General features: G+C 51.2%; 2 protein-coding genes and 1 long non-coding RNA gene across 3 annotated transcripts; 2 read left to right on the top strand and 1 right to left on the bottom strand.

Annotated features, from left to right (window-relative positions):
* Nucleotides 1–1,760: 1,760 nt before the first annotated feature.
* LOC108864093 (BTB/POZ domain-containing protein 7) lies at nucleotides 1,761–5,339 on the bottom strand. Its single transcript, XM_029111117.1, has 5 exons — nucleotides 4,448–5,339; nucleotides 3,310–4,225; nucleotides 2,620–3,252; nucleotides 2,000–2,244; nucleotides 1,761–1,849 (listed from the first exon to the last, which is right to left on the bottom strand). The coding sequence occupies exons 1-5, from the start codon at nucleotides 5,337–5,339 to the stop codon at nucleotides 1,761–1,763; spliced, it is 2,775 nt and encodes a 924-aa protein (XP_028966950.1).
* A 2,314-nt stretch (nucleotides 5,340–7,653) lies between these two features.
* On the top strand, nucleotides 7,654–9,745 carry LOC100900165 (GILT-like protein 1). Its single transcript, XR_145426.2, has 6 exons — nucleotides 7,654–7,704; nucleotides 8,468–8,548; nucleotides 8,662–8,756; nucleotides 8,941–9,091; nucleotides 9,289–9,456; nucleotides 9,665–9,745. It is a non-coding gene; the product is annotated as a GILT-like protein 1 (long non-coding RNA).
* Nucleotides 9,746–10,975: 1,230 nt separating this feature from the next.
* Nucleotides 10,976–13,712, top strand: LOC100900022 (BRCA1-associated RING domain protein 1). The gene is made up of 6 exons (XM_003742110.2): nucleotides 10,976–10,980; nucleotides 11,334–11,478; nucleotides 11,577–11,726; nucleotides 11,924–12,089; nucleotides 12,188–12,273; nucleotides 12,401–13,712. The coding sequence occupies exons 1-6, from the start codon at nucleotides 10,976–10,978 to the stop codon at nucleotides 13,343–13,345; spliced, it is 1,497 nt and encodes a 498-aa protein (XP_003742158.1). The 3' UTR covers nucleotides 13,346–13,712.
* Nucleotides 13,713–15,845: the final 2,133 nt, after the last annotated feature.

Genomic DNA, 15,845 nt, shown 5'->3' with positions numbered 1-15,845 from the left:
ACAGATCGAGACTCCCGAAATTCGATCTTCTTTCACGGCAGAATTTCGAGTTTTAAAACAGCTACTCGAATATCCTGTCTCCTCATTCCAATTAAGGTTGATTTTCCCAACGGCTACGCTTGGTTTCGTATATCTGAGAGCTCCTTCGCCCGTTCCTGAGATGAATATTCATTCTGAGCAGCACGATTCTTGCCAATACATAGGATTCGATCTCCCCTGTCCTGCAAGGAGAGGAGCGAAGAGGCTCGAAATATTTGAAATCGAAATTTACGGAACCTGGATGGGGAACCAATGGATATTTGCTGGCCAACTCGAACAAGGTGACGAGTCTCGAATCAGATTCGTGAATGACCTCCGATTGACCGAAGTTTCGTCGGAGGAAATGGCACGATATCGCGCTCGTCCGGCGAAGCGCGGAGAAAAAAATGTCGGACTTCATTTCTCCCTCCAACGAATTCGAAAACTGTTTATGACAGAGGATATCAAGCCAGGTCTCCTCGCGTTTTTGCACTCGAAACGATCATCGCATTCGACCGACATGAGTCTTTCATTAGAAAAATAGTGTTCCTCTCTCAACTACTCTCGTCCGAAAACAGTCATACACGGGCGCAAAACGAACGAAGTCTTCACTCAAGAATATCTCGTCAACATGAAGACTATGCCAGGCATTCCATGAACCGCCCGATTTCCCTAAGCTCTGATCTTTTCCCCGTTATCGATACACAGCTGGGCTGGTTTCGGGTCTCGTATTCGGGAATCCGGGTCAGGCTCTGCAAAGAAGCTCCTCGAGTCGGAACTTCCGCGTTCAATTCACGAAACGTGTGTTAATTGCTAGCCGAGGTGACCAACCGACCGATCGGCCGGCGTTCCCAGTCCCAGACTTAGCTGCTTACTGTACAGAATCGACATTCAACATCTTCCGAGAATGATCCAAATGATTAACAAACATTCATCGCATTGACGCAACACCGAGGGTCTCAGATGCTATCATTCCCGAAATAATTAATTGCTCGGAACACTAGTCGTCCTCGCTGTAAGCGAACCGAAACGAACGATATCCACTCGGAACGGTGCCCATGACTTACAGCTCTGTGATTCATGAGCTCTTAAGTTCCGTATTCTAGAGTTTGATGTTCCTCAATACCACGGATCCGAACTTGAAAGTGAATCAGGGTCTGAGGCATCCGATCGAGTTCGATATTTGAGCGAATGAGGCAGTCTTCGCTCGGTCGGTAGGAGGTGAACGATTCAGAAAGTCAGTAATCACGTTCGAGCGGAAGAGAGTATTCCCGGTCGAAGGCTTCCAATAGTACTCCCGTAACATCTTTAAGGAGCACCTGGGCAGTACCAATTAGTAACAGAGGCTAGGCTGAAAAGTTTCCTGAAGTTCTGCACATTGATCACAAGTATCGTATTAACACGAGCGTCCTTCCCCAAGACGCTTTTCCATCAGAGCAAATAACGAAACGGTCAACGGAGTTATTCGTTCTAACAATAAATGTCAGCGATCTGTCAGAGGGAAAATCATATCGTTTCAGGCTCTACTTTTTCGAACGGAGGGGAACAAAATCCCGAATCCAAGAAAATCAGAAGCAGACATTGATTGTGCGCTTCTGGTACAGTGTGACGTGACCCGACATGTTTTCTTTCGAGATGAGAAAAAAACAGAGACTAGTACATAGTTTCCTGGGCTTGATTCCTCGGAAAATCGACCTGGTTCACATAACTCTCATTTCGATCCTTCCGGTCAGATTCGATGATCAGCCATTGATGCCGCCTTGGCTTTGTATGTGTTCACGATAGGCTCGATCTCCGTGGCGGCAGTAGTTGTAATCCACCATACCGAATCCTGAAAAACCATCTGCTCCGATATAAGATCGATCCTTCAGCTGTGTCGACCGGTGGATATTGTTGGGGGCCATTTCGTAAAGGGAAATCATAATATCATCATCTTCACGAAGTGGTGAAGGATTTCGATATCGATCGCATGGGCACTTACCGAAGGTCGACATGAGTCTCCGATTGGTCGTGGCCAAGTTTTGTATTTGGGTTTGAGCCATTTGGGGAGGAGCTGTCCACGGCATCAGACTTGACACCGGAAGGGTATCGTCGCGCAAGAGGAACTGAGACGGAATATGAAGCCTCTGCTTCCGTCGAGCGAGACTGTAATGAACGCTCTGCATGTTGTGCGGATTCCGCGACTGGCTTTTGCGACCACTGGGTCTTGAGCCGAGTGTCAAATCACTGAAATCGTGAAAATTCGCTTGATTGGCAAGCAAGTCCGCGAGGCTGGTCTGTATCGCGGCGTATTCGAGCGCCGGACCAGTGCCAGCGACCATGCGTAGCTCACGAGGCATCGTTCCGAGATGGCTGGGGTTTATCACGGTGCTTTGAGGCAAATGTTGACTCCGCTTGTGCGAACCAGAATGCGACGATCTGATCCGCTGCTCCGGATGATGCACTTGTTGCTGCTGCTGCTGTTGTTGTTGTTGTAAAATTTGCTGCTGTTGTTGCTGCTGCTGCTGCTGATGATGATAATGATGCTGTTGTTGTGCATGACTCGACGAATTTTGTTGCGGCGTATGGTGTGGGAGCAGCGATGGAATCGTCGTGGATTGCGAATCGGAGTCGATGGCGGTATATCTTTTGGAGCTTTGAGAGAAAGTATTCTGAGCGCTGGACTGCGTGGTAGTTTTGTAATTTTTTAGCGCGTGGGCCGTCTCATCCGGAAAACCCATTTCACGTACGACCCTCAGTTGGAGCATCGAGCTGACCAAAGCTCGCTTGTGCGGGGCCAGGGCAATCGACTTACACGCGCTCGGTTGTGTCCACAATTCGGATTCTCGGTGCCGCATCTGATGGAGGAGTTCCTCGCTCGGAGCGACCATGAGCGCCTCGTCGACCTTGGTGTCCTGGATGTCGTCGTCCAGAGCCGGCGGACGCGAAAGATCGATCAGATACGAGCCGTTGGGAACGATTTGTTCGGGGGCCGGGTCTTTGCGGGAGAGAGAATCGACGAGATTCTCCTCCGAGCGGGTCACGTGCGAGCTCGTCAACGCGAGTGAAGGAGTCGTTGAAGAGCCAATGCTGAAGTGTGAAGCGACGCAAGACGTTGTTTGGCAGACGTGTTCGAACGATTCGAGAATGCTTTTGGCTTCTTCGAAATACGGGAGGAACAGACGAGGTCGCTGCGAACTCCACACAGACGCTCCGCTCCGTTGGCTGTGGGACTGTTGTTGCTGTTGATGGTTGCTGTTGTTGTGAGGAAGTGTCGCCGATGAATTCGATGACGACGTCGTCGTCGATGACGAAGAGGATTTGAGCAAGTCAGCTGCTGCGTTCGGGGGCAATAATCCTCGCTGAGCGCACAATTGGATTAACTCGTTCTCGCCTTTCGGAAGGATATGTGCGAACCTCACCCGACAAACGAGTTTCTGGATCGTTTCGGGCGAATCTTCGCAGAAAGCCGCGTCTCGCAACAGGTCGAGACTCGCCGACCGTTTGCCCGAGCTTCGGCACGAGCCAAACGAATCCTTACCTTGCCGCTCGCTGGTGTTTCGTTTCAGAAGCATTTCGGCCGTCATCGAATCCGGATTGCCCAAAGTTCGGTTGTCCGCCCATTTTATGATCGCGTTGAGAATTTCAAGTTCGGACGCCTGGACGAAGTCCGAAGACAGCACCTCATGTAGCGTTTCAGGCGGTATTTGGCATAGTACGTACGGCGAGGCCGCGACGGCGGCGAACTCCTCCCGGATGAAGTTGATCGCCTGCCGACGAACCCAACGGGACGCGTGGGGCTGTTGAGACCAATTGAGAACGGGTATCAAATTGTCGACGGCCAACAACTCCGCGATGACGTCTTCGCAATTTTGAGTGAGAGAGTCGATTTCGAGAAGCCTGGAGATCTGATAGACTTCCATCACGTCCTGGAGAAGACTGTCCCCCGGGAGCAGACTCGAGAAATCGACACTGTCCTGATAGATCGACCAGAGAATCACTTTTGAATATTTCACAGGAACCACAGATCGGTCCAACGTTATACGAACACTACGCTGCAAGAGAACACCTTCGCGTCGCTGTTGACGTAGGATAGCTGCACGTAAAAAACGGCTCCGAGCCGCGAGTATCGCCTTGTGGCAAGAGAACTCAGCTGTTGAACTGCACCATTTGCAAAATTCGTTCGTCGTTCCAGCCGACGAGGGCGTCCCCGAAGAGCTCGACGTCGCTTGCGACCCCTGTTGCATGAGCAGCGGAGCTTGTTGCTGCTGTTGGGATTGACATAGCTGTCCCTGTTGGTTGTTGATCGACGAGGAAACGTGTCGATTCGATTGGGAATTCAGCGACGAAGCGGACGCTAGACCCAATGACCCTAGCTGAGAGGAGTTGCCCATCAGGTGATTGCTGTTGTTCAGGTTCAGGCTGTTCAAGTTGCTGCTGGAATTATTGCTCATGTTGGCGTTGTTGTTGCTGCCGTTGTTTGAGAAGACCAGCAGAGCGTCGCAGAATATCTCGGTCTCGATCAGATATCGTAGATCCTGCTCGAGAGGATGCGGAATCCCGAACTGTTCGGAGAGCTTGAGCAGCGTACCCAACGAGCCGGAGTGCGTTACGTAAAGGTCGCCCGTATATAGGTATCGAATGAGGTCGTTGAACAATTGTAGTGTAACTCCGGGAATGTCGATTTCCACCACGATTTGACTCGCCAGCGTCGCGGGTTCGGAGAGCAGTTCTCGAAAAAACGGACAGCGGACGCACAGAATGGCCCTGTGAGCCGGAAATGAGCTCCCCCGATAAACCAGCGTAATGTCCGCGCACAGTTTCGACTCGAACAACGTTGCGAGATCTCGTCGCGCAGCGTTGGCCGTCGGTCGCGCAAGATCGGCCTGATTCTCCAATTCGCGCAGGGCGGCGAGGCATTCGTACTCGCGGACCAGCGACGACAGGTCGCGTCCCGTCCAGCCCGTGTTGCGGATGAAGTCGCGGAATATTTGAGCATGATCGTAGTTCTTCGAGGATCGGCGTTTTCCCCGAATCAGGCGTTTCTTGAGCGTCGACAAAGGTCGACTCGCTGCGCTGAACTGAGTGGTCCTCGGGCATTTCTTGCTGGCGGTGTCCTGGCTCCCCGATGCCGATATGTAATCGTTCCCGCATTGCTGATGACTCGACGGTCCCGCTGAGCTGGGTGTGGGTTGGCATGTTTGAGCCGAGGCATGCGACGAAGCTGAGCTGTGATTGTGCAGATCGGGCAGAACCTGCTGCAGCTGTGGCTGCTGTTGCGGCGCCTGCTGCTGCTGCTGTCCTGGAGGAGGCCCTGTGCCAGAGAGTGGACTCTGGCCCATTTTGTGGCCTCCGGCTAGTGCGCTACAACAACCGATATTTTGACCAATGTTTGATGTTGGTTCGGGCGCTCGACACGCCCACGCTCTGACACCTTATCCAAATCCCGATCGATTCAAGTACTGATTCCCGAACACAACCACCACCAGATGGTCGCTCACACTAAGATCATTTCACTGGAGCCAATGCCGCCGTTCGCGGACTTGTACATCGACCAGGATCCGATCGGGGGGAAGAGGGAGGGTCAACACACAACGTGCAACAAACAGACACACACAGTGGAGCTTCTGACTTCAAGAATTCATTTCGGAACTCGGGAAACGGGGGGACTTTGCTCGTACAGTCCCTCGTTCGACAATGACTGCGCTATGGAGCCACACACTCACTCACTCGCTCACTCACACATACACGAACGAGCACACACTCAAACGACAGAAGGCTCGCTCGCTCGCTCCCTCCCTCCCTCGCTCGCGCGCTCGTTGTGGAGCTCGCTGCCCCCCAAGGAGCCAGCACCGAACGCCATTTTGCGCATGCGCAACGCCCTCCCCCCGGACACCTTCTCCCACCTAGTATCTGGGTCAATGGGTAGAAAGGATCTCTTGTATGCGAGTTCTCGACGTGCACGCTCGCTCCTTCACCGCTTCCTTGGAAGGCCGAATTCCTGCCCCCCCCCCCCTCAGCGATTCCGTCTGTCTGGCGAGAGCCTCGAGCGCTCCCCCGCCTGCACTCGACGGAATGCGCGCTGGTTGCAACCACCTGGTGCTCGCTATAGGGGAACGAGCTGGACTTCCATTCGCATAGGAGCCCCCCCCCCATTATTGCCGTCAAGGAGAAAGTCGGAAACGGAGAAATCGCACCCGAGGAACGACGCAAAGCGGACGAGGCAGTCGATGCTTCCTGCTGTTATCGAATTATCGACCTGACTGAGTCTAGCGATGATTGCGGTCCAGGAGGCTGTGGCAATCGAGATATGAGCTGGGCGGAGATCGCCGGATCAGAGATTGCCCCATGCAGCTCGAGCTGAAACAAATCTTCGCGATTATGACTAAGGCCCACTGCTCCAGCTCGATTACCCCGAGGAGCATCGGACTCAATCTGAGCCGAACCCTGAGAACAAACTCATCGTTCGGAGGGTACACTTTCGACTGATCAGTACACCTTCGACTGATCTCGGGTGCTTCGAGACTGCCGGAAGTGTATCGAGTCTGATCGTTGATTTAAAGACTCGGCCTGGCTTTGGCGATCCCGGGATCTGCGAGCCAACGCTACCCGATTTTTTTTCTAATGGCGAGAACGACCACTCATCTGCAGGCACCGCGGAGCTCATCCCTCCGTACCTGAAGGTCGGCTCCGGTTCGCGAACTCAGGCTCAATGGCAGGTATACCGTGTTAGCTCTGAGAAGAGATGCTCTCGGTTCTCTGCACCAAAGATTGCCGACGGACTCCGGAATATACGCTTGGCTTGTGATATCGAATTCGAACGGTTGTCGGTCTCAGCTTTCATTAGCTTATCGGATCCGGAAACAAATAGTCGGAACCGGTTAGAGGTAGAAAGTTCTTATTCTTGCTCCTGCCGTCAATGCAGGCTGTGCCTGTGAAATCCTGCGCACAGCGAGCTCGCGAATTTTTCGGTCATGGACGGCCGGCGATCGCCTGGAGGAAGGGCAAACGATGCATCTATGTAGTTGCACTGCTCGAAAAATTCGCAATAAATGAGAGCACTTTTCCCCGTCGGGTGCAGCGAGTGAGGATCGCTTCGTTCGATAGATGCTCTTGACGAGCAACTTCATCTTTTGCCCGGAAAGAGGGTGAGGTCACCGCTCTCATTTGAACCATGGGTGCTCTACGCGTATCATCGGAGCTATTACGAAGCTCCACGATCATCGACGATCCGGGGATGTATAGTCGAAATCGGATGCGTGTGCATCAATTGTACATCGACTAATTTGAGGACCGAAGGGCAGCATTCGACGCCATCGAAGAACGTAATCTTATCCGTGGGGCGTCTTCCTGGGCCATAAAAAAAAACAGAATTGGGACAGTCCGCCGCTGATATATAGTTTTGTTCTATGCCTCACGGTCTGACTTCGATTTCTCTCCTCTCTCGCCTTCGGACATTTGTCTAGTTGGTACCAGGAGGGCAAGGGAATAACATCTTTCCTGTATGGCGTTTAAATTTCCGGACGGTCAACGGCTTGATCAATTTAGATGCGGAGCCTATTTTTCAGACACTGCGGGCGAAAGTGACTTGACCGGATCGAAAGTGGATCGATCCAAATTGGATTGATCGAAAGCTGTGTATTCTTAGGAACAAGAATGGATTACCGTTTCCGTGCCGCGACGCTTCTTTTGATAATAATTAATTCGGTGAGTGTCTCGGGGGCAAATGCTTACTCAATTCTGTTTCAAAAAAGTCGATCAGATTCAGTAGGCACGAGGTACTCTTGAATGAATGTTCGTACATGTCTCAAGAAGTCCGACTCGGAACGGAAGTGCTCCGCCAAGCGAGTTCCGAGGATAATTCCAATATCAGAGATCGCGGCTCCATCTCGATGAGGTCGGAATCGTCCACAAATCCGCACTTCGGAGTTCGCACTCCTTGACTTGCCAGTGTTCGCCTGGTTCTCCTGGAAGATGAAATTATCTCTCCTACGGCGACACTAGTGGATGAAACCCATCTACTGAGTTCCGTGATGAGTTTGATCGAATGGAGAAGTCTAAATCCGCAGCCGTCAACACCGCCGTAACTACTGGCCTGCGCTCCTCACCGAAATAAAATTCTTCGGGAGGAGGGAATGTGGAGCACGGCTCTCTAAAACATTGGCATGTCGAGAGCTGGTCCCTGGATCGACTCATTGCGGTTGGCCTCAAATCGGTATACGGTCAGATGCAGGAACTAGAGGAAACGTGGTTGGATCGTGATCAATCGTGATCGATCGCATGGTGGAGATATGTATCACAGCATGCACGGAAGTGCTACATTCTCCCGCGATCAAACTTACCTCAGGAGTGAAGGTCAACATATTGATCGGCCTTAGGACAATTACCTGTTCCGAATGAAATTCCTCACTTGAAACCGGAACGGAGCTGAGAGAAGCCCCCAGTCATTGGAAAATCATTGATCTTGCAGTCCTACGTCCATGCGAGAACGAGCGTTACAATTTTCTATGAAACGCACTGTCCGGACAGTCAGAAATTGATGAATGACCAGGTGAGTTTCATCCCCCCCCCTCAAGATCATATTGAGTAGGTGAATTCTTTGACGCATCCATCTCCGGGAAATCTCGTGTATTCTACGAATGCTCCCCAATTCGTATCGGGCAGGTCATTCCGGCTCTGAATCGCTTCAAAAAGGACGTCCTCTTCGAGCTTGTACCGTACGGTTTCGCCGATCATCGCTTCGCAAATGGAGGTTTAGCGTACGTGTTTTCCGGGTCCGCTCCGGTCATCGGACGCATTTATACACATACTACTAGACATGTAATGATCAGTAGCGTTTGACCTATCTGTCGCCCAATCATGACACAAAAAGTGTCCCGCCTGAATTCAATCTGAAAGTCGGAAACGTATAATCAAAGACTAGGATTCGAGGGCTATTTGCAGCTTCAAATGCCAGCACGGTAAGAAAGAATGCCAAGGAAATACCCTCCACGCATGCGCTCTGAAACATTATCCACACCAGCGTGAAGACGTGGTCCGTTTCGCAGCCTGTAGCATGGATCACGGTCTCGAAGTGCTCAAATACATCGACGAGGTTTGTTGTGACTTTCTTATTCGATTGATGACTGATGATTGATGATTCCTTCCTCTCCTCCCCTCGAACGTCGGAGGTGTTTCTAGAGGGAGAAAAAGATTTCCAAGTCCAGGTTTCGCTGCAACGCTTCAATTTTCGAAGGGAAACTGCGCAGAGCTCTCGGGGCGACTCATCGAGTCTCTTTTATTCATTCCTAGTGTGCTAGAAGCTTCAAGCTCGACCCTGTGAAGATCAGGGCTTGCGCTGACTCCAGAGAGGGTTCGAAGTTGCTCCAAGAAATGGGGGAACGAACGGGAGTTGGCGCCCGGATCTATTCGCCTACGAGGAGAAAGTTTTCCTTCATACCTAGCACGTTCATCGATGGGGTAAGTCTCCTCATCCTGGACGGACTCTCGCAATCACGTTATGAGCCAGGGCGTTCTCTATCTCTATACGACATTCGGATCGATTCGTCCCGTTCGTTTCCTGAAGCTCGACACAGCGTAAGACAATGGGCAGGCGGCTCCAGCAGAAAGCGCGAGGAGAGTCAGACTCGTGCCTTCCCCTAATTATCCGTGTCCCTGGAAATTCCAGCAACCGCATATTGAAGAAGCCATGGCCGATCTCCCGGGCGCCATTTGTCGCCATGCCATCACGGTCTCAAGAAACTGCTAAGAGCTGAGCCGCGTGAGGATAATTTTTTCTCAACGTTTATCCACCGATCGTCGAATCCAGCCCCAAATTTTCCTATGGAAAAGAGTCAACTCCTCGGCATCAACGCGAGCGCGAGCTCCTTCGTATAGAGATGGGACTTCCATCGTACGTGCTTCGAGAAATCGGAGAAAATATTTCTAGTCGAACGTGCTTCCGTCAGCAGCAAGTTCCCGCGGCCGGATGGATTCTCTCGCCCACAGCATAAGGAATCCTCTGAACTCGTCAACTTGGATCAGCGAATGTTGCCATCGAGCTTCATTAATGCCTTGAATGCCCTTGCGACCGTGGGCCCGGCGCTGATATCCCATGCGAGACTCGCGAATCTACCCCGGGACGAAGAAAGGAGACACTTCCGATGGAAGCCCTTTTACTTTGTTTATTTGAGAAGGTTGTAGAATAAATGTAGGTCTCGCTTCCCGATGAATAAGCCAACGATCCCCCGAGTTCCTGATACGATCTTTGTTGAGGGAGTCTGGAGCCGAGGCGCCCGACCTGCTTGGTGCATAATCACTTCATGCATGTCTTCCTCCCTCCGGCAGACATAAATTCGAGGTTGCTCAGAGCAGCGATTCATGAACTGGGAGTCGCGAACGTTTCGGACTCACCTGGCATCTAGCAGCAGATCGCTCGAGAATCGAGCCGCGAAATGTTTCGTCAAGCGCCACTTTGTGATCTTCCGCTAGGACTCCATCGCTGCATTCCAAATCTCATCGTGCCTACGTTACCAAGGTGTGAAATTATCCCCACCCCATCGTCTACTGTCTGGTGCCTAGCGGCGCGTTTTTTTGTGTAAGGCGGCGATTCATGGCACACATTCGCCTCCGGTATTCCGGTGTGCAGACGCGGAGGCATTCGAGACGCAAGCGCTGTAAAGTTTGGAGGCCTGAAGGATGTTGAAGGAGCTGACAACCACTGATGACTCGACGCCTTAAGCGTCCTCACGCGAGAAAAATATTTCATCTGTTCGAGCGAGGAAAACTCGGAGCAGTACGGATGTTCGAAAACCGCGCCATCTGGCGTCCGCGCGATGTAAACAGTACTTTTAGGCGCGCACTTGGACGAAGGCAACCGATAGCGCACTTCTCTCACTAGCTGTGAGCAAGTCGCATTCATTTTTGAATTGAGATTTGTGAGGAGATCCTTGTGAAAAGTCTTGACTCGAAAGCTGTGGGCGGGAGTGCGAAATTCGACATGAGGTAAGCGTGGTCAGTGGCACCTGGCCGTCCCTACAGGGACTCTGTCATACACGAGAAACAATTCTGTAGTGACTCCCTCCCCATCGCGGATCGGATGCGGGGATTGGGAGTTTATGCTCTCGATGGACAGCCAATAACTGAGCTGTACGTCCCTGTACGGCTCGAGAGGGGAAGGAGGTCGGTCGAGTCTTGCGGGTTTCTCAATGAAAATCACAAGAAGCGGATAGTAGCTGATTATGGAAGAGGAACCGGCTATTTCATTCGGTCATTCGGTCGCGAGTCATTCTGTCTCTGGAATCGGTTCGGTCCCGGTGCGGCATAGGTTCCCTAAACGAGGTTCTGCTGTTTTGCAGCCCATCCATAATCGAGAAATACAATGAGATCGTATGCAGCCTCCGCTCGAATCTCGAGTGTCCGTCGTGCCGCCTGCACTATCGAAATCCGAAAATATCTGTCCGCTGCACCCACGCAGCGTGCTACGAGTGCTTCATAAACCTGGTGAGTTCCGCAGATAAGGTTCCGTGAGCAGCTAATGAAGCCCCTCGAGGAAACAGCGCTACCCTGTTAGAAATCCTCCTGATTTTCACCCGCTCCAGGTCTGTCCCGTATGCCAAACGCCGACGTCGGAGGCCGATCTCAAAGACGAGAAGAGACTCCAACAATTGATCTTGATCTTCAAATCGCTTCAAGTCAAAGCTGCTCCGAAATCGAATGCTGAGAACGTCCCCCAAACAGCGACGACGAATGTGAGTATTGAACCCCGTCTCTCTGTGGTGGATCCCGATGACAATCATGAGTTTAGGAAGTCTTCTGGAACACGAAATTCGGGATGAGGGAAGTCTCGGATAGAATCGTTTCGTGCCCGGCTCGCTCTGAATGGAGCCTGTATCGACCGGCTGTCTGACTAGTTCGGTCATTTCAAGTTGTTTACTCGTGATTCCAGGCACGTTCGAGCTCGGCGAACATCGACTTGCAGCCTGCTTTCCCCACGACTCCCCAACAATCGGCACGAAACGCGCGAGCCAGTGCTGCACAAGCGAGTATTCAGAAAATCGACAAGAAAAACCGTCACGGAGAAACGCCTCTGCATGTCGCATGCAAAAAGACAGGTCCGTAGAAATTGCGTCAAATCCGCTGAGCCATCTGATAAGGGAATTTATCGACTCCATTCTCAGGTGTTGCTGAATACAATTTCATCTTCTTCAAGGTAATATCGATCGTGTACGGGAACTTCTGGCGCAAGGTGCCAATCCAAACACTCAAGATTACGCCGGGTGGTCCCCACTCCATGAGGTCAGACACCAACCATTAGGAATGATGTTGGAATGAACTTCCATTCCACCTTATAAGGAAGGTGATCGAGATTTCGGACTCGAGCTGAGATGGTCTAAGATGTAAATTCATGTTCAAACCTCCTCAGGTTGCCCAATCGGGAGACTCAGAAATCGCGAGAGCTCTCCTGATGAATGGCGCGGATGTCAACATCAAGGCATCGTGTCTCACAAGTCCTCTGCATGACGCGGTGACCACAGGCTTCGTCGACATCATCAAATTGTTCCTCGAGTACGGAGCTGACCCTCTTGCGGTCAACTCTGACGGGAAGACACCAATGCAGCTGTCCTCATACAACGAAGTCATCGAGAATCTGCTCAAAACCGTCAAACCGAAAGAGGAAAATATCCGAGGCGCGACCACGGACTCCACCGACAGGAAGAGACTTGTCATCATGACGTCTTCTCTGAAAGAGCCGCAAATGGAAAAATTGAACGAGTTCTTGGAGCTCATGGATGCGCAGTTGGCAGCTCACTACACGCCACAAGTCACGCATTTGGTCGTGAACTCTGACTCGAAGGGCGACACGCAGCGCACATTGAAATTCCTTCAATGCTTAGCATCGAGGAAATCGATCGTCTCGTATCAATGGGTTGAGCAATGCCTGAAGACTCGTACACTCGTATCGGAACTGCCTTTCGAGGTAAAAGGATGTCGGCAGTTCTCGAACACCGACGCTCCCCGGCGAGCCAGGGAAGCGGCCGACGGGGAACAAGTTGGTCTTTTGAGCGGCTTCAACGTATACTTCGCGCCGCTCGACAAGCCCTACGTCCCTACAACGGACAACCTAATTCAGCTGACCGAGCTCGCCGGCGGGAATATTCTGAAGAAACACCCGAAAACGTCCGTTGGAGACGATTCGTCCGATTCGAGCGCCTCATCGCCGCACGTGAAGCCGACCTCGATTTTCAAGAAACACAAGAGCCTCGTTGTGGGACTGGATTCGAAGATTAGTGCGAATGTTCTGTACCTCACAAGAGATTGGCTGATAGATTCTATTTCCAATTTCGAATTAATCGAGCCGCATCTGTGATAATACTGCAGAACGTGGATTGTCCCTTCTCACCTTTGGGAATGGCCATACAGAAGCAGCCCAGAGAACTAAAGAGACCGACGGGAAGCGACGCCACCAGTCGTTGCTGATGAACCTTTCGACGTTCCAGATCTATTGACTTTGCACCGCAAAATCTGCATCTATTGTGTTTTTCTCCGGAGCGTTGACTCCGGTCGATAAGCCTAGCACGGCGGTCACGGCCGTGCCGGAGCCGTCATCGCCTAGCACCCGTTCACGGAGGAATAGTTAAAATCATTCGATGGCATGAACCGGTGTTTTACTTTTATGCATGACTTATGAGAAGATGGACTTGGAGAGAATTATCGTATTTGGCGCGCGGACCGGCGAAAGGAATCGTCTGTCGCAACATAAAATAAATTTGTTCAAACAGTCAAGTAACCCCCATTTGAAATAAAACAATTCAAATAGGAATGCTCGGTCTGTTCATCATTTGAACGAAAACATTGCTCCAGGAAGCATGATGATGAGTCACGTTGGGGAAGATGTCCCATGCGGTTCTGCGCTTATGTCAAATCCCCACGGGGCAATGCGGGGGCTCATGCCGAATACAGGCTTCCGAGGACGGACGCAGAGAGTAGACGAACACACGTCCTCTCAGAGTCTTCCATTCGCTGATGGCGCAATGGGGAGTCTTTCTGACATAGAAATCGAGGGGGGTGCCCAGACTCGGAATCGAACACGCATGCTCCTCGGCAGACGAGAAGTCTGTGCTCTGCTCCATCGATTCCATGCGCTGAATTCACGGAAAAAAAATTGGTGTCGATGCACGAGACTAAGACGAAAGTAGTATTGGAAGACGAAGTGAGTTGCCTAGTTTCTATGTTTCTGTCAGCAGCGTAGGTCATTGGAAGTCCTGGCTTGCTTGGTTGTTGTCCGTCATCATGGAGGCGTTGAGATGCCAACGTCAAGGTTCGGTTGTTCTGAAAGTCTGGGTCGCCGATTGAGACAGTGTTAGCCGTTGGCCCAATCTGTGTGGCCTTCACGGCTAGATAAATCAGCTTCTATTTATTAACACCATATCGCTAAACACAGAACGGAGTTTCCCATCACCCGTTCGGGTAGAGGCACTTACCCACCCACCCATCCATCATCTTAACTAGCGAGCTAACCAACTGACTAAAAAATCTGCTCTTTGTTCCATCTTGTAATAATAATTCTCTCATCTGTTTGTTCAGCCCTCCTTTTCATTCTTATATCGCAGCATAAGGATCATAGCATTTCCTAAATAGTCGTTTTCATCGGCATCGGTGCTTCGTTCGTTTGCACGGGTCGTTTGCATCGGTTGTAAACGGCATGCCATTTACTCGGGGCAATTTTCCCATCGAGAAAAAATGAGCTTCATTCCTCGTTTAAACTTCTTTCTCCGGTCTTTAATGAGTCGTGATACATTGTTACGTATCGTGAAGATCCTAAGGTCAGATTTCGCTCCGCGTGTCAAGTTGTCGTCGTCGAAAACGTTGTTTACATAATGGCTCGGAGAAATTTCTCCCTTCTCTCCATCAGCGTTTTTCCTTTAGCAGCAGTAGCCTTTCCGGCCCCCACTCCTTCAGTCTGGTTGCAGAAGAAGTGCAAACTACTATATTATTCGAAAAAGCCGAAACAAAAAGGTGCTTGCTCGTCCGTTCGCTCACCTATGACGTCATCTCAGACTGAAGAGTAAGGGCAACATTATTCCCGTCTTTCGACAGTTTTCTAGAATGAAGCGATGGGCGATTGCGATCGACGGACGAGCGGATGGGCGGACGGACGGACATCATAGGCTGCGTCCAATTCCGAAGTATATAGAGAATTTAAGATGGATTTCCCTCCGAAAATCAGTTGTGGCGATCCACGGAGCCGAAGCTAAATATTTTGTAAGTGATTAAAGCTTACGCGAAACCTGAACGTTTCCGTATAAGTGCGAGAAGAATCGTAGACGGAGCGGGACCCCCCAGCTGGACTTGTCTGACAGCCTCTGGAATTACGACGTCGCGACACCGAACCGTACGTTTGAAGATCCTTTTCCGCAAGCAAGACTCGAGTTGAGCGTACCGCTATCATTAAAAGATGGGGACGAGCCTGAGTTTCCGTTGTCTCGTCCGCGCACCACACGTGATGCGTCGAAACAATATGTTCATCGGTAGGTACTGAGCGACGACACCATCGTTGACGATAGACCAAGATCGAAAGAGATATTCCGGCATTACTTCCGCCTTCACTGATGCGCCCTTCGGTGAAAGTTTCCACCGAGCTTTCCGTCTCGAGATAATCATCTTGAGCACGCCGTAGAAACCACTGTCATCAAGAGTCAATGGACGTCGACAGCAGCGGTGGCTCCCCACAGATGGGGCGTCAAAATTTCTCCTCGATTCCATCAGCCGGGCCGGCGTTAGGCTCGCTGATATCAAAAGCAGCGAATCAGTCTGACACTGTCCGAGCCGCAGCAGATTTCCGCCGCGAAGCTCATTCCTTTCACGGA

The sequence above is a fragment of the Galendromus occidentalis genome, unplaced genomic scaffold, assembly GCF_000255335.2.
Source record: "Galendromus occidentalis unplaced genomic scaffold, Mocc_1.1 scf7180000077284, whole genome shotgun sequence".
In the NCBI taxonomy this organism is placed as follows: Eukaryota; Metazoa; Arthropoda; class Arachnida; order Mesostigmata; family Phytoseiidae; genus Galendromus; species Galendromus occidentalis.
This window is presented reverse-complemented; position numbering and strand designations above follow the sequence as displayed.